This window comes from Corvus cornix, chromosome 4 (genome assembly GCF_000738735.6).
Source record: "Corvus cornix cornix isolate S_Up_H32 chromosome 4, ASM73873v5, whole genome shotgun sequence".
Taxonomy (NCBI): domain Eukaryota; kingdom Metazoa; phylum Chordata; class Aves; order Passeriformes; family Corvidae; genus Corvus; species Corvus cornix.
The window spans coordinates 72508962-72534207 of NC_046334.1; the positions used below are offsets into that span (position 1 = coordinate 72508962).

The 25246-nt window shown below is 60.8% G+C and overlaps 1 protein-coding gene across 1 annotated transcript in view; it reads left to right on the top strand.

Annotated features, from left to right (window-relative positions):
* Positions 1-24931, top strand: part of ADAM33 (ADAM metallopeptidase domain 33) — a 28091-nt gene extending 3160 nt beyond the window's left edge. Inside the window, 23 exon segments of the mRNA XM_039551286.1 lie at positions 6360-6436; positions 8724-8799; positions 9228-9304; positions 9870-10056; positions 10659-10724; positions 10815-10886; positions 11491-11657; positions 11756-11840; positions 12485-12509; positions 12512-12626; positions 14334-14511; positions 14959-15048; positions 15674-15869; positions 16359-16467; positions 16974-17181; positions 18150-18224; positions 19345-19453; positions 19775-19925; positions 21279-21369; positions 22380-22628; positions 22906-23069; positions 23361-23378; positions 23810-24931. Of these exon segments, the coding sequence (XP_039407220.1) occupies positions 6360-6436; positions 8724-8799; positions 9228-9304; positions 9870-10056; positions 10659-10724; positions 10815-10886; positions 11491-11657; positions 11756-11840; positions 12485-12509; positions 12512-12626; positions 14334-14511; positions 14959-15048; positions 15674-15869; positions 16359-16467; positions 16974-17181; positions 18150-18224; positions 19345-19453; positions 19775-19925; positions 21279-21369; positions 22380-22628; positions 22906-23069; positions 23361-23378; positions 23810-23861 (2637 nt within the window). The 3' untranslated portion in view covers positions 23862-24931.
* Positions 24932-25246: the final 315 nt, after the last annotated feature.

Here is a 25246-nt window from a genome sequence, read left to right on the forward strand (position 1 = left end):
GAATGACTGCTGGCCAGGACTTCCAGGAGCTGCAGGGTGAGTGAAGGGAGCTGGGGAGCTTGGAGAGAGGAGCTGGAGGTGGTCTGTCAGCTCCTGGTTTGGCCAGGAGAGCAGGACCAGCTAAGGGAAAGCGCTGCTGGATTTGGGAGCAGTGGCCTTGGGCAGAGGCCTGCAAGGAGCAGAGGGCATCCCTTCCCAGATGTCACCCCCTCCCTGCCACCCCCACTGTCTCACATGCCTGGGTGAGGTGCCTGTGGCCACCCTGGCCGGGCTTTGGCCCCTTGCCCAGCTCTGGGCTCAGCCAGAGCCGCAGCTGCCCCTTGGCCGGGAGGGGCTGGGGGCTCCTTTGGGCACATCCAGTCCCTTCCCAGCACGGTTGTAGGCGGTTCTGAGGAGCTGCTCTGCTTTGAGCTGAGCTGAGAAGACCCTGCTGGGCGGGGACTCTGGTGGCATCTCACCCGAGATGGTCCAGGTGAGCCCTCCTCGCTCCAGGCAGGAGATGCCCGAGGCGGGGCCGGCTGTGCCTGGGAGAGGGGTTTGTGCTGCCCTGGCCCCTCCGGTGCCTTTTCCAGGGGAATCTGGGCTGGCTGCTCCTGCAGGAGCTGGAAGAGCCCATGTGGGTGCTGCGGTCGGCCTGGAGAAATGTCCCCTCCCTGCCGGGCAGCCCCGGACCCGTCTGTATTTAACCTGGAAGCCGCTTGAGATGGGGAACACGTGGCAGGGGAGGTTTATTTCTGCTCCTGCCACACCCCGGTGCCCCAGACGGTGCTGGGGGTGCAAATCGCAGCTGGGGGATTTTGGGGGATTTCGGGAGCCACGGGGGACTCCGGGGCTGGGGTGGCTGGGCAGGTCCCGCCGTATTTCCTGGCATCTGCTCTGCCTCCAGCTCCAGCCAGCCTGGAACAAGGAGCCTCCTGTTCCTGGGGCAGGGGAAGGAGGGGAGAGGGGCGTGGTCGGTGCGGGGAGCGGGGAGGTTTGTGGGGGAAGGATGGGGGCAACCGGGCAAGGGATGGGACAGAGCCCCACACTGGCCCTTTTTGCCCTGGTACTGCTGGCGTTCATATTTATGGATCGATTTAATCCGTTCCACCCCCACCCTGTCTGCTCCTGCCCTCCAGCAAAGATCCTGGAAATAAACTCGTCTGTGGGAATGCCAGCAGCCCGCCCTGCCAGGAGACAACATTCCAGCCCATGGAATGATGGGTTCAAGTGTGGTGACCCCCCAGGCTCCTCCACCCCTGCCCTGGGGCTGCTCCTCGTGCAGCACTGGGATGCTGCGGGATGCTGGGGGTGTCCCATGGTCCCTGGGGACATCCCCGTGTCTCCTTGTCCCCCAGCAGCGAGGCCGGGCCAGCAGGAGGAGGGTGGCGGTGGCCCTGCGGTGCCATCGTGTGGGGGCTGGCAGCGCTGGGTGGGCCGGCCCTGCCTTCCTGCACCCTCCTCCGTCCCATTGTTCGGGCTGAGCTCCCCGGGCTCCCGGCACACATGGAAGTGATTCGGGAGAGGCCGGGAGGAGGTCGTGGGGACCCTGACTGCAAACAGCTCCCTTGCCACCACAGCCTGCGGTGGGACCCTGCCCCGGCATCCTGCCCCACATCCTGCTCCTCCTGCCCCACATCCTGCTCCTCCTGCCCCACGTCCTGCTCCTCCTGCCCCACGTCCTGCCCCTCCTGCCCCGGGATGTGGAGCAAAGGCTGCCGGAGCTGACCCGGGGCTTTTCCAGCCCTTCAGAGATGGAAATAGGGGTTGCACCCGGCATTCTGACCTGGGCATCCAGCCCTGAGGGACGGGAGTGCCCTGTCCCCACCCCGGGAGCCTGCTCAGCCCGTGGTGTTCCCTGCCTTTCCTTTCCCTTTGGAATTGTTTTCTTCCAGGTGTGGTTTCTTGCTGCAATGGCTTCCCACTGCCAGAGGGCAGGGATGGATGGGAGATTGGGAAGGAATTGTTCCCCATGAGGGTGGGGAGCCCCTGGCACAGGGTGCCCAGAGCAGCTGTGGCTGCCCCTGGATCCCTGGGAGGGTCCCAGGCCAGGCTGGACATTGGGGCTGGGAGCAGCCTGGGACAGTGGGAGCTGTCCCTGCCCATGGCAGGGGTGGAATGAGATGCTCTTGAGGGTCCCTTCCATTCCAAACCTTTCTGGGATCTTGAGGGCTGAGGAGTCCCAGGCACAGGAGCTCCTCAACTTCCCTGTGGGTCTCCCTGGCATCCCGTCTGTGTGCAGGGACACCCCTTGGCATCGATGGAGCTTCTGTCCATCCACTGTTCCCCTCACACCTCGGGCTCGTCCATGAGGTCCCTGGAGCAGCCCCTGGCTTCCTGTCCTGGGGGTGGCCATTCCCGTCCTCCTCCCCGCTGAACGGGGATGCAGAGCTGGAGCATCCCGTGCTGCCGGGTCAGGGTGGGACACCCCGATCCCGGGGATCTCTGCACACCGCGGGGAGGTCCCGGCCCTGCCCCGGAGCAGGAAGGGAGGGGAGGGCAGGAACAGGCTGCCCGCGGTTCGGGATGTGCCGCAGGTGCCGAAGCACCTCCCTGCCCTGCTCCCTGCAGGGAGCCCCTCTCCCTTTGCGAGGTGTGGCCGGACTGAGCAAACCCTGCCAGCCTTGTTTTGAACCAACCCAAATCCTGCCTCTGCCTCCAGGGCCTGGGCTGCCCTGCTTCCCTGACTCCCCGGGATGCTTTTCCAGCGAGCAGCCGGCGCGAGAGGCTCGTCCATGAGGTCTTGGCCAAGTGATGCAATCCCGAGCTGTGTTCCTCAAAGCCTCAGTGCTGCCGGGATCCAGCTGCCTGGGGAGGCCCTGGCGCAGCAGAGCTGCTCCAGCTGCAAATGCCATCACCAAATCCTCCACGGAGCATCTCCTGCTAACTTCCATGCCTGTCCTCCCCGTCACATCCGGGCTCTGGGAGCTCCCTTAGGAACTCGTGGGAGCTGCCTGAGAGTTGGCCAGGCCGTGAGCTGAGTGGGGCTTTGGGACTCGGCTTCACCGGTGATTTCCCAAGGAACTCAGTGCTCCCTGAGCCCGCTCCTGGGCGAGCCGCTCTCCTGGAGCGGGAGCTTCCCAGCAGGGATGGAGGGAGCCTGGATGAGGAGCATGGCCGGGAGCTGTGGGGAAACAGGGAAGAGCAGCTCAACGCCCTTGGCCCTCTGCAAACAGCGCTGAGGTTTTTCTGATGGATGGAGTGAAAAATAAAACCAGACTTGAGCTGGACCTGGAGGGCTCCCGGGCCAGTCACAGGCTGGGGCCCGGCCAGGGCAGAGTCATCCCAGCTGCAATTCCACAATTCCAGCCTCTCCCAACCCAGCCCCTGTGGGACTGGCTGTGCTGGGGCATTCTGTTTGTGGGTGCTGGGGAAAGGGGGTCAGGGAGCAACAGGAGCCTGGGAAGGTGCCGGAGCCTGGGAAGGTGCTGGAGCCCAGGATTTTATCGGAGTCTGTGAGGATTGCTGGGACCCAGGAGGACTCTGGAGCCTGGGGCGATGGTGGAGCCCAGGAGGATGCTGGATCTTGGAATGTTGCTGGAGCCTGGGAAAATGCTGAAACATGGGATTATATTGGAGCCTGGGATGATGTTGGAGCAGGACGATATTGAACTCAGGGATTACAGTGGGTTTTGGGATTATGCTGGAGCCCAGGATGATATTGGACCCTGGGATGATACTGGAGCTTGGGATGATGCTGGAGCACAGGATTATGCTGGAGTCTGGGATGATGCTGGAGCCTGAGACAATGGTAGAGCCCAGGATGGTGCTGAAGCCTGGGATGATATTGGAGTTTGGGATGATGCTGGAGGTGGGAATGTCCTGGAATCCAGGATGATGCTGGAGCCTGGGAAGACGCTGAACCCAGGAGGACGCTGGAGTCCAGGAAGAAGCTGATCCCGGTTCATTTCTGGTGTGCGGCACCTTGGCAGGAGCTCTTGGGGCCCCAGCTCCCTGCCAGGCTCGAGGCAGAACAAGCAGTGTTCAATGAATGCAGGCAAAATGAGCAGTGTTTAATTAATGCCATCACCTTGCCTGGCCTCAGAGTCCTGCCCAGCACAAGTGCTCTTCGAATTCCCCTTTCCCTGCTTTTACTGCTACTGGTCCCTCCAGGAGCTGAGCTGGGCCCATCCGAGCCGGAACCAGGATCCATCCCCTTCTTGCCACTGCCCCTCCAGGAGCTCTCAGGGGAAACTGAGGCACGGGGAAGAGGAGAGCTTGTGGCACATCCCCTCACAGGGAGGGGACACACATCCCAGCGGCAGCCGTTTGTTTTCCAGCCCTTGGCAGCCCGGGAGATGGGATGGGAGCTGAGAGCGCCGGGATAACCCTGGACATGCATGTGTCCCTTTAAGACGGCAGCTGGGAAAGAGAATTTTTCCAGCACCGGCCCTCAAGGCGAGGCAGGGAGTAATTGCTGGGGAATTCTAAACCGGGAAGGAGCCGGCCGGGACTCGGGGAGGAGGAGGAGAGGGCTGCGGGGAGCGGGTGTTGGGGAGATCAGAGACGGGGAGAGAAAAAGGGAGGGCAAGAGGGGGGAAAGGAGGGAAACGGCAAGAAAAATGTACAGACCATGTTTGGCCAGGGAGCGATGTTTGTACAAGATCGTGTTCCAAAAATACCGCCCGTTCCCAGCGCCGCCGGAGGAGGGGATGGAGCCCCTGCCCGGCTCCTCCCGGCTCCGCAGGGCCCCCCCAGCCGGGCCGGGGCACCGGGGCCCCGCTGCGGCCGCGCCGAGCCGGGGGACTCGGGGAGCTGCCGGAGCCGGGGCTTCGCCCCTCTCTGCTCCGGGGCTGTGTTCTTAGAGCGCTGCGTCTGCTCGCCTTTTCTGGAGCTGGGCAGACGGAGCGGGGAGGTGGAGAGGGCTCAGCCAGCCCGGCTCCAGCCCCGGCTCCATCCCCGCATCCCGGTTCCATCCCCGCATCCCGGTTCCATCCCCGCATCCCGGCTCCAGCCCCACATCCCGGGCTCCAGCTCCGCATCCCGGCTCCAGCCCCGCATCCCGGCTCCATCCCCGCATCCCGGTTCCATCCCCGCATCCCGGCTCCAGCCCCGCATCCCGCGCTGGAGGGAGCGGCACCTCCCTGTCCTCTGGAATTGGGGCCGTAGGACCCAGCCCCGGGGGCTCCTTGGAGCCACAACCATCCCATGATGTCTGAGCAGCTTTGTGGGGTGGCACTGGAGCTCACTGTGGGGTGGAGGTGCAGGAACAGCCATCCCGGGAACACAAACCGCACAGCCCGGCCGCAGCAGCGCTGGTGTCCAGCTGCTCCACACCCCAAAGGGCTTCGTCCCGTGAAGCTGCCCTTAACTGAGGGTGAGGGTCCCCTGAGGCTGCCAGGCCGGGGGTCCCCTGGTCTCCCCAATACCCAGGGCTGGGGGGGCTGGGTTGCAGAAGCAGCAACAGCGCAGCCAGCTCCACGGGAATTAGCGGGAAGCAGATTTAACCTCTGCTTCATCCCGAGTGTGAATCACCCAGCTGTGCCCCCTCCCTGCTGCATTCCTCGTGTTCCAGCTGCAGAGCCCTGTGATGCCAAGAGCAGCCAAAGCCGGGCCCTTGCGGGGACGGCTCCTTCCTGTCCCCTGTCCCTCCAGGGCCATGGCCAGGTGATGGGGTCCCGCGGCGATCCCCAGGGCTGGCAGCCTGCTGGGCTCCCTGCGTCCTTCATGGACGGGGAGGGACCGAGGGACACATCAGGGAGAGTCCAGGCCATGGACATCAGGCAGGGCGATGCTTTCAGTGTCCCCAGCGCTGGGGACGGGATGTGGGGACACAGGGAAGGGCAGCACTTTGGGCTCCAGCCCATCCTGTCACGGGCAGCTGGGCCGTGCTGCTGTGGATCTAAAGTCAGCTTCCCATTTAACACCCTCCAAAGAGAGGGAATGAGTAAAACCACTGGCATCCTGGGGAAGCTGAGTCACTGTTTCCTTTCTCTGCCCGGTATTTTGGGGTATTTTTAGCAGCCCCTATCCGGTGCCCGGGGGTTGGTGGTTATTTCCATCCCCCCCAGAGGTGCACATGGGCACCGACCCTCCCAGGGCTGAGGCTCCATGGGATGGAGCACACAGAGACCCTGCTCAGGATGCTCCTGGCGCTGCTCCCCATCCCGGGTCCCTCCTGGCTGTCCCTTGCTGCCTTTCCCTGGGGAAGCTGCTAGCAGAGCTGGGATTTGCTGCCTCATCCCTGAACCTCAGGGTAAATCCTCCATTATCCCTGCTGGGCTGGGAATTCAGGGAAATCACCTTCCACGGCTCGTGGCAGGGGTGCAGTAGGTGGAGCAGACCTGGGGAGGAGAGGCTGGGATGCCCCCAGAGCTGGGAGCAGGGAAGGTGCTGGGGACAGGGATCTTTCCTAACCCCATTCCCTCCTTTCCTTGCAGGTGCCGGCACCTGCCCGGGCTGAGGTGGCTGTGACGGCCGAGGGCAAAGAGCTCGTGCTGGTGCTGGAGAGGAACCAGTGAGTGTCGGGGCTGGGGCTGGGGAGGGGACACTGGGGATCCCTGCCAGGGTCCCACTTGGACTGGCAGTGTCCTGGCCACCCTGTCCAGCAGGGGAAGGGACAGCCCGATGTGGCTCCATTTGGGCTGAACTGCTCCTTTTGCCGCCTTGGTCGCCTCTTTCTGGGCTCTGGTTCAGTTTGGGTGCAGGTGGCAGCAGCCTCTGTCCCCTGTGCCACTCGCCCAGCCTGGCCTGCCCTGGGGCAAGGACCACACTTGTGCCCTGCCCTGCCCTCCTTGTCCCTCTGCCTGAGACCTCGTGGCTTCCACAGAATCCCAGAATCCCAGGGTGATTTGTGTTGGAAGGGACCTTGAAGATCCAGCGCCACCCCTGCCATGGCAGGGACACCTTCCACTGTCCCAGGGTGCTCCAAGCCCCATCCAGCCTGGCCTTGGGCACTGCCAGGGATGGGGCAGCCCCGGTTCTCTGTCCCTTGGTGGGTTTGTGTCCCCGTGGTGAGCAGGGCAGAGCTGATCCCTGCAGGATGAGGCTCTGCTTCCACTTCTGCCTCTCACCAGCAGCTGTGGGAGGCTGGGCCTGGCAGAATCCCCTTCCTGCTGCTGTTGGGGTACAGACCCAGCCACCACGGTGTCCCCCAGGGCCCCCAGTGACTGCAGGGGAGCTTCTGGTGTGCAGGAAGGGGAACTGGGGGTTCCTGTGCACATTTTAGGGCTGTGGGCAGTGGGGGTTGGTAGTGGGGGTAGAAAGCTGAGAAGCAAAGCTCAGCCCTGTGTCCGGCTGGTGCTCTGGGCCTGGAAGTGTCAGAGTGTCCTCTCCTGACCCTCGTTCTGGCTCAGTGCCCCTTTGCCTGCTGGGGGGGGGCAGGAGCGTGAGGAGCAGCCCTGGGGGCTCTGTGCCTGGGTGGGCCCTGCTCTGGGTGGGCAGGGCAGGGCAGGAGGGTGAGCTCTGGGTGAGCTGAGGGGACAGTGGCACAAAAGGGACCTGAGCACCCAGAGCACCCAAGACTGGCTGCAGGGACAGTGTGGGGACACAGTGTGGGGACATCCAAGCTGCTGCCTCAGCCCTCAATGGCCTCATGGGCCAGTGAGGCCGGGCTAGACCTCGAATGTTCTTTTTCCTGGCCCTGGGAGATCTGCTCGCTCTCCAGAAGTGTCCTGGGAGTGTTTTCCTCCCCCCGTGCTGGAGGAGAAGGCTCATCCTGCCCTCCCTTCCCCAGGGCCTCTGCCCTGCCTGGAGGGGACATCCCCCTGGACTGAGTCCTGGGTCAGCCCGGGATGTGCCCGGCTCAGCCACCCCAGCTCCCGTTCCCTGGGCATGGCAGGAGGATTTGGCTTTCCTGTGTCCACAGCCCACCTGTCCATCCCTGTCCCCACGCTGTCCCTGTATCCCCACTCTGGCCAGGCCCTTGCCTTGCCAGCCACCCACGTGTCCCCTGCCAGGAACCAGACTGAGAGGCTCTCTCCGGTCTGAGCTGTGACTGGAATCGCTGGTGCCAGGCACCCGCTCACAGGCGGGCTGGGAAGCCACAGACGTGCCCACAGTGACATTTCTGGGGCCAAACTGCTGTGAAATAGAAAGCGAGAGGCGGGGGGGGGCTGTTCTGGGAGTACTGCTGCTCTATGTTCTTCCTCTGCAGAATTAAACCTTTGGGACGGGGCCAAACCCCCAAAACTGAGAGCTAAACTGAGAGCAGGGCAAAACCTGGCCCTCCTTGTTCTTCTTGGGATGACTGAGTGCCCTGCAGGGTGCTGCCCTTCCACGGGGACCTGCCATCCCCACCGGCACCTGCCATCCCCATCCAGACCTGCCATCCCCACTGGGATCTGCCATCCCCACTGGACCTGCCATCCCCATCCAGACCTGCCATCCCCACTGGGATCTGCCATCCCCACTGGGATCTGCCATCCCCATCCAGACCTGCCATCCCCATGGGGCTGCAGGCTGCCAGTGGGATGCCCATCACCCTGGAATCTGGGCAAGGTCACACAGACCTGGCCAGTGCAGGGTCACAGCGGTGCCAGCTCGGGCCTGGAGCTCTGCAAGGGGGACAGGACGGGGACACGGGGATGGCTCAGCTGGTTTGGGGGTGCTGGGGGGACACGGGGATGGCTCCACCGGGTGCCGGGGGAGCTCAGGGGGACACGGGGATGGCTCAGCCGGGTGCCGGGGGAGCTCAGGGGGACACGGGGATGGCTCCGCCGGGTTCAGGCTCAGAGGTTCGGTGTGTCCCAGTGCCGGGAGCCCTGGAGCAGCTCCCGGCTGCTCACCCCGCTCTCCCCCCGCAGGCTGTTGGCTCCGGGCTACACGGAGACGCACTACAGCGAGGACGGACAGCCCGTGACGGTGACCCCGAACCACACGGTGGGTGCGGGGACGCTCACCTCTGTGTCTCGGGGGGTTTTGGCACTCGGGACGGAGCCAAAGCGTTTCCCTGGCAGCATCCCCGGCGCCCGTGGCAGCAGGAATGCGGCAGCACGCGGCTCCTGCGGCTCTTGGCCCCGGGACAGCACCTCGGGACACAAACACAGGCAGCACCCGGCCCTCCCGATGTCCCCCACTGGCCTCCTGTCAGCTTTCCAGCGCCGCGCCGGGCGCTGGGCTGCGTCCCGGGCCGAACTCCGGCTTCTGGCTCCTCCCGCTCCCGGTGCAGGGGACAGCGCCTGCCTGGCTGGGAAAAGGAAAAGGGGAAATGGAAAGGGGGAAATGGAAAAGGGGTGCTTTTCTGGGATCAGCGCACGGGGATTGTTGCCCCCAGCCCTCGAAGGAAGGCCTCCACTGTCTCCCTCCAGGAGCACTGTCACTACCACGGCCACGTCCGCGGCCACAGCGGCTCCTGGGTCGTCCTCAGCACCTGCTCGGGAATACGGTATGGGGGAAGGGGCAGGGTATGGGGGAATCAGGACTGGAGGAATGCCGGGTCGGGGGGTTGTGGAGCTGGCAAAGGGGGGGATGGATCCACTGCTCCTTCTCCCTGCAGGGATCCCCTTCGGGACCACCTGGAGCAGCACCGATGCTCCTGCAAGCACCGCTCCAAATGCTTGACCTGGCTGATTTTCCCATCACTCCCATCTTATCCTTCTTCCTTCTCCCATCCTTCACCCAGCCCCAGCACTGGGCAGGCTGGGGCAGAGTCCATATTTCTGGCAGCATGAGCTTACTCCCAGGAATTGTATCCCTGGAGGGGGCAAGTCTCTGCACCCAGAGCGGGGTGTCCCAGGCTGGGCTTTGTTCCTGTGCTCTGACCTGGGGAAGTTTTGGTGCCGAAGGTTTGTTTGCCCCTGGGGCTGTGTGGGCAGAAATCCCCAACTCTTGTCCCTGCTCCCACTCGGGTATGGACCAGGCTGACGTGCCATGAGCTTGTGGGGCCTCAGGGGCTGGGGGAGCCGGAGCGGGAGCACCACAGGAGCCATCGAGGCTGTTCCTGTTTCCAGGGGCCTCATCGTGCTCAGCAGCAACACCAGCTACTACCTGAGACCCCTGGGGAGCCCTGAGCCAGGTCTGCACCTCATCCACCGAGCAGAGCACCTGCCCGTGCCCAGGGGCACCTGTGGGCATGGCCATGACCTCGGGAGCGCCATCGGTGGCATCGCCCAGCTCTTCCAACCGCAGCACCCACGGGTAAATCCTCACGGGTAAATCCTCATGGATAAATCCACCTGGGTAAATCCACCCAGGATAAATCCACTCAGGGTAAATCCTCACGGGTAAATCCTCATGGGTAAATCCACCCAGGTAAATCCACCTGGGTAAATCCTCACAGGTAAATCCACCCAGGTAAATCCTCACGGGTAAATCCTCATGGGTAAATCCACCCAGGTAAATTCACCTGGGTAAATCCTCACAGGTAAATCCACTCAGGTAAATCCTCATGGGATCTGTCTGGGGACAGGCAGAGGGCCATGAGGGGCTCTTGGCACCGCTGACAGCTCCCATGTTCCCGGCAGCTGGGCGGGGCTGTGCAGGCAGGTGGGGTGAGGGTCTGGTTGCCTGGCTGGAGTTTGGGCAGGAGACCCCAAAGAGAGGACGCGTGGGTTGGGTCCGGTGCTGTGTCCTACAGTGTGGGACATGACGTGAGGTCATTTGGAGCCACCCAAATGTTCCTTGTCACCTCATGCCTCAGTTTCCCCTCTCAGCTGTCCCTCCTGAGCAGCTCTGTGGTGTCTGGAGGGTCCCAGAGCTGAGGGCTGCCCCTCTTTGCTGAGCCCTGTGTCTGCCTGCAGGCCAAGAGAGATGCCTGGAGGACCATGAAGTACATGGAGCTCTTCATCGTTGCTGATCACACCCTGGTGAGTGCTGGGGGGCAGAAAACCAGGGTCCCTCTCTGCCTCCATCCCGGATTTTCCCTGTGACCCTTCCCCATCCTCACCTCTCTCCAGTACAGGAACCAGAACCTCAACCTGGGCCACACCAAGCAGCGCATCGTGGAGATTGCAAACTACGTGGACAAGGTGAGGGACCTGCCAGGCCCTTGTGTGACCCTCAGGGACTGTCCCCGTGTCACCGGGCAAGGAATCACAGAGTTACGGAATTGTTAATGTTGGAAAAGATCTCTAAGTCCTTCGAGTCCAACCATTCCCCAGCACTGCCAAGGCCACCACTGACCCTGTCCCCAAGTGCCACATCCACGCAACTTTAAATCCCTTCAGGGCTGGGAACTCCACCCCTCTGTTGGGCGGCTGTGCCAGGGCTTGGCCACCCATCAAGGAATTGAGGAGTTCTCTGAGTGATGGTGGGAAGGGCTCTGTCACCCGTGGGCTGAGCTCAGCAGGGAAGCATTCACTGGCTCCTGCCTGGGACAGTGCCAGCCTCTTTGGCAGAGAAGGGACACACTGAGGTGTTGTCACTGAACGTCACCGTGCCACCCTGACTGGCTCCTGTGCCCACACCTGTGCCTGTGGAGCCCGTGCTTGCAGGTGGGTTTGGGACAGGTGTATCCTGGAGTCACACAGCTGGAGGGAAACACGGAGACCCACCAGCTGCAACGCCACACCAGGGATGGAGGATGTCCAGGGAATTCCAATCCCCACGCCCTCCACCTGTCCCCTGCTGCAGTTTTACAGGCTGCTGAACATCAAGGTGGCCCTGATCGGGCTGGAGGTGTGGACGGAGCGGGACCAGTGCACCGTGAGCAGCGACGCCAACGCCACGCTCTGGGCCTTCCTGCAGTGGAAGAAGTCGCTGAGGGCGCGCAAGAAGCACGACAATGCCCAGCTGCTGACGTGAGCCCTGGGCTGGGGACACCGGGCGGGGCTCCCAGCGGGGCTGGGCACTCCAACCCCCCCGGTGCTGAACTGCGCCTGTTCTCCTGCCCGGGCAGAGGGAAGACCTTCGGGGGCACCACCATCGGCATGGCTCCGCTGGAGGGGATGTGCAGCACCGATAACTCCGGAGGGGTCAGCGTGGTAAGGGGGGCTGGGGGTCCCCACCGGCCTGGGGGAATTCTCCATGGGGTTGGAGGAGCAGCCCCCTGGGGCTGGGGTGCAGCCTGAGGGTGAGGGGTGCTGCTGGTGGCTCCTGACCCCCTCAGGTGTTGGCCAGGTACAAAGGGGAGTGAGACGGGGCTGTTCAAGGTCTCCCAGCCCAGGTCCAGCCCCAGCTCCCAGCTGGCAGCAGCGTTGGGATCTCCTGTGCACTCCATGAAGTGCAGCACTCCATGCTGCTGTCCCTCATGAGGAGACCCTGCCTGAGCCCTGCTTGTGCTCTCTGGATTTCTCTGGATCCCTGCCCAGACAACTTCTCCTCCTCCATGGTGGCCCTGGTCACCTGTGATCCCTGGGTGGGGTGGTGGGGGCACCCAGGTTTCTGGTTTTTGGGATGTGCCCTGAGTTTTAAGCAGTTGGCTCCAGCCAAAGAGCTTCCCCAGAGCCAATTTCAGCCGACCAAGCCCCACTGCTGCCATGAACCTTCCTCCAGCCCCATCCCCCTCGGGATCCAGCTGCATCCCGGGGTGTGTGGTCCCTCTGTGGGCCCAGCCCCATTCCCGGCTGTGGGATTAGCCCCTCCCTTGCTCACGTGGCTGTTGCTGACCCCTCCCCTCGCGGTGCAGGACCACGCGGAGCAGCCCATCGGAGCCGCGCCACCATGGCCCACGAGATCGGCCACAACTTCGGGATGGTCCACGACACCAAGGGCTGCTGCGTGGAGGCCACCCCGGAGCAGGGCGGCTGTGTCATGGCAGCAGCCACGGGGTGAGTGGTGCTGGCCCTGGGATGTGTTCCCAACGCCCTGGATGTGTCCCCAAAGCCCCCAGCAGGCTGTGGGTGCTGGGTGGGCTGGGAGTGGGTAGGGAATGTTGTCACCTCTGCTCTGGATCAGGCTGGGAGTGCTGGGAGTGTTCCCCTGGAGAAGGGAAGGAGCCAGGGAGAGCTGCGAGCCCCTTGCAGGGCCTAAAGGGGCTCCAGGAGAGCTGCAGAGGGACTGGGGCCAAGGGCTGGAGGGCCAGGAGGCAGGGAATGGCTTCCCAGTGGGAATTCCTGGCTGGGAGGGTGGTGAGGCCCTGGCACAGGCTGCCCAAAGCTGCCCCTGGATCCCTGGCAGTGTCCAAGGCCAGGCTGGACACTGGGGCTTGGAGTAGCCTGGGATGGTGGGAGGTGTCCATGGATGGGGGGGCACTGGATGGGCTTCATAATCCATCTGGTTGGCACCAGTTTCCTTTCCAAACTCCTTCTCCCGTTGGGTTTTCCCTCTCCTGACGATACACTCATCCCGGATATCCCTGCACTGCTGAGGAGCAGCTGTTTATTCCCTTTTTTTGAAGCCACCTGCTCTTCCAATTAGGAAAGAGCAGTGGGACCCCAGTTGTGGTTTCAGGGTGTTCCCGGGCTGTTCCCTCTTGGCTCTCAGGGCTGCCAGACCCTGGTGTTGATCCCACAGGATTTAACCTCTGCCTGGGCGGATTGTGGTGGGGAAAAGCACATTTTTGGCTGTGTTCAGCCCGTCCCTATTTGCACATTAAATGAGTATATAAAAATATATATAGGGTACATTGGCTTGCTCAGCCTCAGTGACCTGCAGGCACTTACAGGTTTCCCTCCAGCTCAAGAGACTTCAAAACCTCTGTTATAAAATGTCCTCTGTATCATCTCGAGAATGAGATGTCCTGATATTAAAATAAACTTATTTTTCAGTGTTAAGAGGAAATGAAACCTTTTCTAAGAAGGAGGAAATGCTTCCTTCTTCTTAAACCACCAAAACCCCACAAACTGTGAAATTAGAGAAGAATCTTGCTCAGAGCTTCTGTAGAAAATGAGTGCTTCTCCTGTTCCTCAGCTCCTCACATATTGTAGGCTCCAACTATTTTATTTTTTGCAGCTCCCTGGGTCCTTTTTGGTGTTTTTTTTATCCATATTTCTTTAATTTTAAATTATTTCACCCATCTCAGCCGGGGGGTGTTTCAGCAGCCCAGGTGGGTGTTTCCTGTCCCGGTTGAGTGAGAACAGGAAGGCTTGAGGTTTAAGCTGTGGGGAGCAGAGGGTCCCTGACGGAGGGGCACCTGCCTGTGGGGGCTCGGGGGGGCTGCAGTGTCCCAGGGCAGAGGTGACACCTGCACCAGCGCTGAGCTCAGCCTCTGCAGGGTGGGGCTCACACCAGGGGGTTCCAGGCTCAGGAGGTTCCGTGCAGGGAGGTTGACGTTCCAGGGGCGATGGACAGGGGCTCTGCCTGCCCCCATCCCATTCCTGAGGATTTTGGGTTCAGTGGTGTCCCCTGGTTGTTGGTCTGGCTGTGCCAGCTGGGGTGGGAGATGTTCCTGGGCTCACTGAGCCATGGGGAATCTGCTCTTGGCAGGGTTTGTGCCGGTTTGTCCACGTCCCAAATTCCCAGGTCTGACCGATTTTCCACCTTCTCCTGGCCCTGCTGCCCCCTCTCCCCACCTGTCCCGCTCTGTCCCCACACAGCCACCCCTTCCCTCGCGTGTTCAGCTCCTGCAGCAAGAGGCAGCTGGAGAGCTACTTCCAGAAGGGAGGGGGAATGTGCCTCTTCAACCTGCCCGACACCAAGGACCTGGTGGTGGGACGGAAATGCGGCAACGGCTTCCGGGAGGAGGGCGAGGACTGTGACTGTGGGGAGGTGGAGGTACGGAGTGAGCCCCCCCTGGAGGTGGGGGTACGGTGTCCCCCCCGGAGGTGGGGGTGCAGAGTGAGCCCCCCCTGGGAGGTGGGGGTGCAGGTGGGCCCCTCCTGCAAGGTCGGGGTGCAGGTGGGCCCCTCCTGCACAGCTCTGCAGCCCAGCTCAGCTGAGGAACTCCTGCACAGGGGGTTTCCAAGGGAAGGGTTTGCAGTCACAGGGACTCCATCCCAAGGGCTCTTCCCAGTCCCACCTTCCTGAATCCATTTATCCCAGTCCTGACTTTCTCCTTGACCTTTCCCTTAAGTGCCCAGTTCTTCCTCATCCCCTCCGTGCCTCAGTTTCCCTGCTGGCGGGATGAGAAGGGCAATGCTGTGATGGGTGGAGAAGGGGCTGGGGGCAGTGCTGGGGAAGGGATGGAAGCACTGCCCATGGAGCTGTCCTCTCTCCACGCAGGAATGCACCAACCCCTGCTGCAACGCTCACAACTGCACGCTCAAGGAGGGGGCCCAGTGTGCCCACGGCGACTGCTGCCACAACTGCAAGGTGAGACCCCGCCCTGCCCTGCCCTCCCCGTGCCCATGGGATGAGGTGGAGACCTGGCCCCACCATTCCCTTGGGACTCCAGTGCTGCTGGTCCATAAGGTCACTCCCTGTGCCCGAGGAGGAGGAGGGTTAATGTGTGACCTTGTGTCTGCAGGAGAATCATGGGATGGGCTGTGTGGGAAGGGACCTCAAAGCCCATCCAGTGCCAGCCCTGCCATGGCAGGGACACCTCCCACTGTCCCAGGCTGCTCCAAGCCCCAATGTCCAGCCTGGCCTTGGACACTGCCAGGGATCCAGGGGCAGCCCCAGCTGCTCTGGGCACCCTGTGCCAGGGCCTGCCCACCCTCACAGAGAACAATTCCTTCCCAATATGCCATCCACCCCTGCCCTCTGGCACTGGGAAGCCATTCCCTTGTTCTGTCCCCCCAGGCCCTTTTCCCTCTCCAGGAGAATTCCCACTGGCAACTTCGTGGCTGGGGTCCAGCTGAGGAATGTGTCCCTATACCTTGACAGCCCCCAACACGCTCACAGGGGACCTTACAGATGTTTATGGCCCCCAGCTGTGCACCATCAATCCCCCCTCATCCCCTTGGCTCAGTGCCGGTGTTCTCCTCTCCCCCTGCAGCTGAAGGTAGCAGGGACGATGTGCCGGGAAGCCGCGGGATCCTGCGACCTCCCGGAATTCTGCACGGGAGCCTCGCCGTACTGCCCAGCCAACGTGTACCTGCTGGACGGCTCCTCATGCGCCTACGGAGAGGCCTACTGCAACAACGGCATGTGCATGACCCACCACCAGCAGTGCGTGCAGCTCTGGGGGCCAGGTCAGTCCCGCCAGCCCCCTGCCTGCTTCCCACCCCTCCGGAGCAGGAGCCCTTTGGAGTCTCACTGCTGGGTCCCTGTAGGGTCCCCGTGGCCCCTGCCCGTGGGGCTGGGGGTGGTGGATGAAGGAGCCCTGGCACAGGGTGCCCAGAGCAGCTGTGGCTGCCCCTGGATCCCTGGCAGTGTCCAGCCCTGGACATTGGGGCTGGGAGCAGCCTGGGACAGTGGAAGGTATCCCTGCCCAGGGCAGGGGGTGGAACTGGATGATCTTTATGGTCCCTTCCAACCCAAACCATTCCATGACCAAAATCCTCCACGAGACTCCAGAGAAAAGGGAATTTCATCCCTCCTGTCCTTGGCCCGGCACCCACAGCAGCAGCTCTTGGGAGACTTTTCCTCAGTGTTTTCTCCATGAGCATCCAGCTGCTGCTCCTGCTTTTGGGATTTCTGCCCGCTGCCTGCTGTCCCCAGGACCTTTCCCCTGTGTGCAGGAGCATGGCCAGCGCCGGACGCCTGTTTCCAGGACGTGAACATGGCCGGGAACACCTACGGCAACTGCGGCAAGGACAGCCAGGGCCGCTACGTCAAGTGTGACAAGAGGTGGGTCCCATGGGGGTGCCCCGTGTCCCCCTCCCGCTGCCCCTGCCACCCCTGCCAAGGGACTGGGAGGGTCCCGTCTCAGCCTCCAGGCACCAGCCCTTGGGACAGCCCTGTTTGGTACCCGAGGAAGCCACCAGGTCCTTCCTGGGCTCCGTCCCCATCGCTGCTGGGAGGTTGGACTTGGTGATCTCCAGGTCTTTTCCAGCCGAAACGACCCTGTGATTCTGTTGTCCCACCACGAGCACCTCCCAGCCCAGCCTGATGGAAAATGAAACACAGTGTCAGAGGGAGATTCGGGAGTGCATGCTCTCCAGTATCCCCAGTTATTTTGGGATGTCAGAGCCTCCCGCTTCCCCGGCTGTTCCCTCCACCCTTTCTCTGTGCTGTCCGTGATTTAACCTCCAGAGCCTCTCTAACGTGGCCATAAATTCAGTGGGATGATGGGGCTGGGAGGGTGAGGGGCTGCTGCCCCCACTTCCCAGCTCCCCTCGGCTGTGCCCCCCCAGGGATGCCATGTGTGGGAAGATCCAGTGCCAGAGCTCCGCCAAGAAGCCGCAGGGGACCAACACGGTGTCCATCGACACCACGATCCGGTTCAAGGGCCGGGAGGTGAAGTGCCGGGGCACCTTCGTCTACAGCGCCAAGGACGACCAGGAGGACCTGTCCGACCCCGGGCTGGTCCTGACGGGCACCAAATGTGGAGATGGGATGGTGAGTGCCCCTTCCTGGGGTGGGCTCTCCTGCAGGTCACCGTCTCTGGGCTCTGACCCAGCTCCAGGGTGCACGTGGCTCTTCCCACGTCAGAGCCGGGCCCTGGGATGGGGTTCCTTCCACACTTGCAGACATTGCATCAGTGACACCTCAACTGCTGTCACCAGATGTTTGTAGGCCACCAGAGTCTTCTCACCTGGGGCATTTGTAGGCATCACCAGATACTCACTCACGTTTAGGCCACCAAATTGTTCTCTCAGCCCTCTAAGCTTCTTCACCAAATCAGTTCAGAGTGAAACAATCCCAGCGGGAACTGCCCCAGGACTTGGTGGAGGAGGATTCCTCCTGTGGAGAGGTTGTTTCCCAGAGGAAACAGGAAAGCTCTGTCAGGAATCAACGTGACAAATCCAGTGCTAGCTGGGCACTGGTGTCCTCTGCAGCCCCTGCTTCTCCAAGGACCTTAGAGAGGGTCAGCAGAGCTGAGAGAGGGCAGAGGCTGGTGGAGGACACGGAAGCAGGGATGTGTTCCAGAGAGAGCTGGCTGTGGAGACACAGCCTTCCCTGTTTGGCATTTTAGCAGTGACATTTTCATTGGGAAGGCCAAAATGGTGACATTTTCATGAGGAAACACGGCCGGTTCTGAAATCCAGCATTGTTTACTTTGGCCAGTGCCTGGGTTTTGGGGCCAAATGGGAAATGGTTTCTGCAGGAGCTGCCAGGTGGGTTGTGTGGAAGGCTCTGTGTGGAGGGCTGGGAGTGGTGGTGGCTGGGCTCTGCTGAGCCATCCTGGATAGGGAATGGCAGAGGCTTCGTGGCTGTGCTGCAAATGGGAGTGAAATCCATTGACTGGAACAATGCAATTTAACCACCCTGCATTTTCCAAGGAAAAATCCTTCAGAGACCCCCACCAGTGCCAGCAGCCCCCCTCCTGGGTCCTCCTCTGACCTCAGCCCCTCGTCTCCCTGCCAGGTTGCAAGGACCGCCGGTGCCAGAACGCGTCCCTGTTTGAGCTGGAGAAGTGCGTGTCCCGCTGCCACGGCCACGGGGTGAGTGGCTGCCCGGGACCTGCTCAGGATTCCTGGGATGAGGTGCAGGTTTTTGAGCCAAACCAAATGTCTCCCACAGGGATGAGCCCTGTGACCCAGTGGATTTCTGCCTTTCAGAGCTGTCCCATGCGTCAGCTCCAGGTGGGGCTGAGCTGGGCTCTTTGCTCACCCGTGTCCAAGTGAGAGGAAGATTGTTTGTGGTGTAAGGACCATCTGCAAAACTTGGATCAGGGTCTGATTTGAGCTGGAGAGTGTTTGGAGCTCAGAGCAGGTGCCTGGTCCCCCTGAGAGCAAAACAAGAGCTGGAAAGACAACTGGGACTGCAGAAAAGCAGGGAAATGGTTCAGGGAATGGGAGGAGACACTGTTCTCCAAAGCAGAAAGGTTACAGAGGAGTGCAGGGCTTTGTCAGATGAGGCAACAGAAATGGCTGTGGGAATTCCTGCTGGGTTATGGAAAGGATGTGACAGGTAAAACCATCTGATTTATCGTTTCGTGACAGGCAAAACCATCTGATTTACCTTTTTGTGGCAGGTAAAACACTCACATTCATCCTTTTGTGGCAGGTAAAACACTCACATTCACCCTTTTGTTCTGCCCAGCATCGTTAAGGCTCTCGGAGCTGGAGTTGATCAGCCTGGAGAGGAGAAGGTTCTGGGGAGACCTTCTGGCACTAAAAAGAGCTTGTAAAAAAGAGGGAGAGTGACTTTTGACATGGGCAGATAGTGACAGGACAAGGGGGAATGGCTTCAAACTGAAAGAAGAGATGTAGATGGGATATTGGGAAGGAATTCCTGGCTGGGAGGGTGGGCAGGCCCTGGCACAGGGTGCCCAGAGCAGCTGTGGCTGCCCCATGATCCCTGGCAGTGTCCAAGGCCAGGCTGGACACTGGGGCTGGGAGCAGCCTGGGACAGTGGGATCTGTCCCTGCCATGGCAGGGGTGGAAATGAGATGAGCTTTAAGGTCTCTTCCAACCCAAACCATTCCATGATTCTGTGATGTCCAAGGGGAACACTGTCAGCGGCGAAGCTTCTTCTGTCACCATCTGTTCTCATCCCTGCCCCACAGACCATCCTTTCCACACCCCCCTGGTGGTGGCCAACCCTCTCCTCTGTCCCCAGGTCTGCAACAGCAACAAGAACTGTCACTGTGACCCTGGCTGGGCCCCCCCGTACTGCGAGAAGCCGGGCCTGGGTGGCAGCGTGGACAGTGGCCCCGTGCAGAGCCACAGTGAGTCACAGCTCGGCCCCAGTGCCCTGAGGTGCTCCTGGCCTCCAGTGGTGCCAGGGGAGGGTTGGGTGCTTACAGAGGGGCTGGGTGGGGTCTGTTCAGGCAGCCCCACGCTCTGTGCCCAGCTCTGGCTGGTTGGTAGCCACCCACTGTCATCAGAGGCCACTGAGGGCCTGTTCCCTTCCCGGAGGTGTGACCAGCAGGGGTGTCTCCAGCTCAGGTGACCAGGAATGGGTGCATGGGGTCACTGCTGCCACTGAGTGAGGCCAGAGGCTGGTGGCTGTCCCAGCCCCTCACTCGTGCCTGTGCTTCCCCTGCCAGACCACGAATCCATCTTGATCGCCCTCGTCGTCATCTTCCTGTTCCTGCTGCCCGCCCTGATGCTGAGCATCTACTACTGGTACCGGCGGGAGAACTCCCTGCTCAACAGATGGGTCAAGGAGATGAGGCACAGGAGCCAGGAGGCCTGCAGGTGTGGGGGGCACCCAAATCTCTTCTCTCCCGAGCACCCAGTGGGACTCCGGGACTTGTTCCAGGGGGGGCTGTGGGGAGCTGGTGGTGCACGGACCCTGTCCTGGTGGGAGACCTGGTCTGGAGTCTGGACAGCTTTGTCCTGGGAAATCTGAGGCTCTCAGCAATTCCCTGAGCCCAGGATGGGAATGCTCCTCTGGATAGGACAATCCCAGGGGGTGGTGAAGGTGACCTGGTATCAAGGAGAATTCTCACTCCTTGCAGGCTGCCCGTCACAGACTGACCCTCCCTGCTGCCCATGACAGACTGACCCTCCCTAATGCCCATCACAGACTGCCCATCCCTAATGCCCATCACAGTGACCCTCCCTACTGCCCGTCACAGACTGACCCTCCCTGCTGCCCATCACAGACTGACCCTCCCTGCTGCCCATGACAGACTGACCCTCCCTGCTCCCCATGACAGACTGACCCTCCCTACTGCCCATCACAGAGTGACCCTCCCTACTGCCCATCACAGACTGACCCTCCCTGCTGCCCATGACAGAGTGACCCTCCCTGCTCCCCATGACAGAGTGACCCTCCCTGCTGCCCATGACAGACTGACCCTCCCTAATGCCCATCACAGACTGCCCTCCCTAATGCCCATCACAGTGACCCTCCCTGCCCATCACAGACTGACCCTCCCTGCTGCCCATCACAGAGTGACCCTCCCTGCTGCCCATCACAGACTGACCCTCCCTGCTCCCCATGACAGACTGACCCTCCCTACTGCCCATCACAGAGTGACCCTCCCTACTGCCCATCACAGACTGACCCTCCCTACTGCCCATGACAGAGTGACCCTCCCTGCTCCCCATGACAGAGTGACCCTCCCTAATGCCCATCACAGACTGACCCTCCCTACTGCCCATCACAGAGTGACCCTCCCTAATGCCCATCACAGAGTGACCCTCCCTGCTGCCCATCACAGACTGACCCTCCCTGCTGCCCATCACAGAGTGACCCTCCCTGCTGCCCATCACAGAGTGGCCCTCCCTGCTCCCCATCACAGACTGACCCTCCCTACTGCCCATCACAGAGTGACCCTCCCTGCTCCCCATCACAGACTGACCCTCCCTACTGCCCATCACAGAGTGACCCTCCCTAATGCCCATCACAGACTGACCCTCCCTACTGCCCGTCACAGACTGCCCATCCGTACTGCCCGTCACAGAGTGACCCTCCCTGCTCCCCAGCAGTGAGGGCTGGCTGTTAGTGAGGTGTTAATTGAGACAGGAGCTGATGGGCAGCGTTTTGGAGGCAGCTGGTGCTCACCTGTTGCTTTATTTTGCCGTGTCCCTCATCCCCAGCAGGAACAAATCCATCGGTCGGAAGTTGAGCAGCACCCATCCCAAAGCTGCTTTCACCCTGAGGAACATTTCAGCCTCCAGCCACCCCACCAAGGTCAGTGATAGCTCACTAGACTCAGTGATAGCTCACTAGACTCAGTGATAACTCACTAAAGTCAGCGATAACTCAGCTGCTGGCTTGTTTTCCCTCCCGGGATGTGAAGCCTGTGGATATCACACCCACGCCCTGGAGCCGGGCAAGCCCTGGTGCCTGTGCTGGTCCTGCCTCGTGTCTGCACTGAGTCCATGGCCAGGTGTGCCCACCCCTCCTAAAACTGAGTCTGTGGAGCTCAGTCTCCCCTGGTGATCACCAGGAACCTCCACTGGGAAATTTCCCATATGGAGAAGGGATTGATGGGAGTGAGAGATGATCACAGCCTTTTTTTTTGGGGGCGGGGTATTTTCTGATGTTAATGAGCCCAAAATTCAAACAAAGTTGGTCTTTGGCTTTGTGGTTTGATTTATGGTGTCCTCCTGTTCTTCCCTCTCGGGTCATTGCTCTTGGCACCTGCAGGTTTGGTTATTCCTTCATTTGGTTACTCCCCCATTTTCCAGAAGTTCTTTTACTTGTCCTGTACCACACATCAGTGAATTTTTAACTTTTTAAACTTCACCTGTGCTTTTTGAGCACCAGGGCTGAATTTAGGAAGAATTCAGGTTGTTTGAGCACAGCCACAGTGTCTGGGAGCAGGGCAGAGCTGGTGATGTCTCCCATCTGCTGGAAATCTGGTGTGGATTCACAGAGCTGACCCTGCTCTGTATCTCCAGCACCTGTCTCATCCCTGTGTGTTCTCATGGGGTTAGTGAGGAACAAACACAGACTCACAGGGTCAGGAAGGTTGGAAATGCCCTCTAATGTCCTTATCTAAGATCATCAAATCCAACCATCAACACTGCCAGGTTCACCACTGAACATACTCAGCTTTTGGGTGGGATGGTGGTCCCAGAAAGTGGTTCCAGTGCTCCTCCTGCAGCTCCCCAGGCCTCAAGGGGACATCTGTTCTTCAGCACCCAGGAAAACTGAACCCAAGGATGTTCCCCACAGTTCTGCTTTTCTCCTTGCAGCCCGGCCCACGGACCGCGTTCCTCCCCAAATCCGGCACTGCCCAGCCCGGCTCTCAGCCCATCAACGTCGTCCACCCTCTTCGCCCCGCTCCTCATTCCATCCCTCCCCGCCCCAGAGACCCCAAACCTGCCAGGCCCCCTCCCCCAGTCAGCAAATCACCCCTGGTCCCCGCCAAAGCCGGCGTCTCCCAGGCCAAGCTCCCACCTCCGAAGAAACCTCTTCCCTGCAGCCCCGTGAGGACCCCGCAGGTGAGCGTCGCTGCCTGGCTCTGCTCCCCTTCCAGACTCATGGGGCTGCCCTGGGCTTTGGCTGGGTTTGGGCTGGGCTCTGTTGAGGAGCTGTCACAGCACCCTGAGGGCTGAACCTGTTCTAGCATTGAAGGAAGCCCGTTAGATCTGAGGACGTTTTAAGGTTTTTTGGGTGTTCTGTGCTTTGAAGCAGCTCTGCAGGGGGAGGAGGTTTGTAGGAGGTCCCTGGATGCTCATCTCAGGATTTTGTCTCTTCCTGTGCCCTTTGTGATCCCAGGTGGTCCCCAAGCACCAAGCCCCGCGCCGGCCGCTGCCGGGGAGTCCCCTCCTGGCCAAGGAGCTGCCTCCTGCACATGGACAGACCCTGCTGGTCATGGTCCCTCCTACCAACTTCAAGGTGTCGAGGATGAGTGGCTCGAGCCACCCCACGAGGCCGCTAAAGTGAGTGGGGGAGGAGCTGGGTGTCCCCCACTGCTGGGGTCCAGCTGGTGGAGGCACTGGGTTCTCATGGGTGGGACATCCCAAAGGGCTGCAGCCATGGCTCCACCTGGAAGGACCCCACAGGTCTGGCCAAGGCTGGGTGGTGAAAGGTGCTGGGATAAGGGAGGTGCCACCCTTGGGAGTGCCCGTGGCCTCCCAGCCCAGAGCTGGGAAGGAGCTGCTGGGGCTCTGCTGGGGGATGAAGGGGTGAAGGGATGGACGCTGATGCTCTCTCATCTTTCCTCCCTGCAGACCGATGCCACCTCAAAGGTGAGTAGAGGACATTTAGAGACCCTCGTGGTGGGGTGGCCTCTGGGTAAGCACTGGGCTGGGAAATGGGGGACTGGGGATCAATCCACCTTCCCAGGGGCTCCTGGATGAGCAGGACATGGTTCCTCTGGGCACCCAGCAAGGGCTGGGGCACCTGTGTCCCTGGGAATGGAGGATGTGGGTTTTCCAGTTTGGAGTTGGGAGATAAAGTCCAAGTCCTTTACAAGGTCACTCCTGCTCCCAGCTCTTCTGCACTGCTGAATCCTCTGGATGTGGGGCAGTGGAGCCTCAAGGGATCCGCTCCTGACAGCCAGACTTGGGGGCCTTATCCATGAGGAATTCCTGAGCTGGGGACAGTGGTGGTGGAGCTGATGGATGTCTGGTGTCTGCACTCAAACCAGTTGTCTCCTTTCTCTTTCCTCTTGCTCCAGGCCAGTCCCAGCCATCAAAGTCCAATCCACCTCCTTCTCCTCAAAGAAGTGACAATCCCAGGACACCTGACCCACCCTTCCTGAGCTGGCTCTCCTGATTTGCACTGCTGTGGCCACAGGGCTCTCCTGTTCCTCTCGTTTTAGTAACCCTTTTCATACCAGAGGACTATTTTTGTAAGACAGAATTTGTATTCAGCACACAAACTGTAGTGGTGGGGGTGCAGAGGGGACATCGGAACCATGGCTGAACCAGGGGGTGATTGCGGTGGGGTTTCCATGACCAAAATCCCACCACAGCTCCTGGCACTGCTTTCTGGCCAATTTCCCTCCCAGCTTTAGTTCCTCTTGACATTGCACATGGGCTGGGAAGGGGTGACCCGGGGGAAGTGACCATCCCCACTGATGGAAGATGCTGGTGACAGTGTGATGTCCTTGTAGCTACCTCCTCCTTCTCCTCCAGGCCTGGTGAGCCCCCAGCCACTGCCACTGCAGCTCCATCCATGCTGGGCATCGTCTCAGGGAGACGTTTGCCATGACAGAAACGTGGTGCCCAGTTTGGACTGGGCTGTGCAGTGCTGGGACATTTCCATGAAGGATCCAAGTTCTCAGGCTCCTCCTGACCTCCTGTCCGACTGCACAAGGAAAAGCGGTGACGATCCTGGGGTCACCTGGAAGGAGAAACTGTCTGGGAATGTTTGAATGCCCCAAGTGCTGGTGGCAGCTGCTTCCCAGGGTGCTTTTGAGGGGCTCGGGAGCCCTCACAACGTTGCCTGTTCCCTGCTCCTGGGCCAAGCCCAGCAGTGGCTCCGGGAGCTGCTCCCACTCTGCTGTCCAAGGGGAAGGAGCCACAAGCCAAGCACAAGAGCAGGAAAACTCCTGCCCGTGTCATTGGCTTGTCCATGGCCTTGGCCAAGCCGCTGCATTTCTCTGTGCCTCAGTCCCCGTGTCGGGGGCGTTTCCTACCTCACAGGGCTGTTGTGAGGTTTGACAAAGGGACTCTTGGAAGGGCTTCCCAACCCTCCGTCCAAGGTGCTGTTGACCTGCACAGTTTGTGCCACTTTCCTGTGACTTGACCTGCGGCTCGATCAGGGTCTGAAATGACAACAAAGACTTTGTAAAGTCCCCTGGCTCCTCTGGCTCTTTTCTTGCTCCCTGTCCCCTGAACCTTTAGAACCTTTAGGGGATCTCCAGGTCTCTGACCACACCAGCGCAAACAGGTCCCAGGGGTCTCTTAAACCTGGGATCCAGCTGTGTGAGATCTGTCAGCTACACTGGCATAGATCCCATCTGACCTGGGACAAATCCTTTTGGGATGTGTCTAGCCATGATGGAAGTTCAGGAACAACCCTCAGGAAGCTGCTCTGGTGTTCCACTGTCCCCAGTGTCACAGAACAGGTGATTGAAGGTTGTGGGCGAGGCCACCTTAACCCAAGCTGT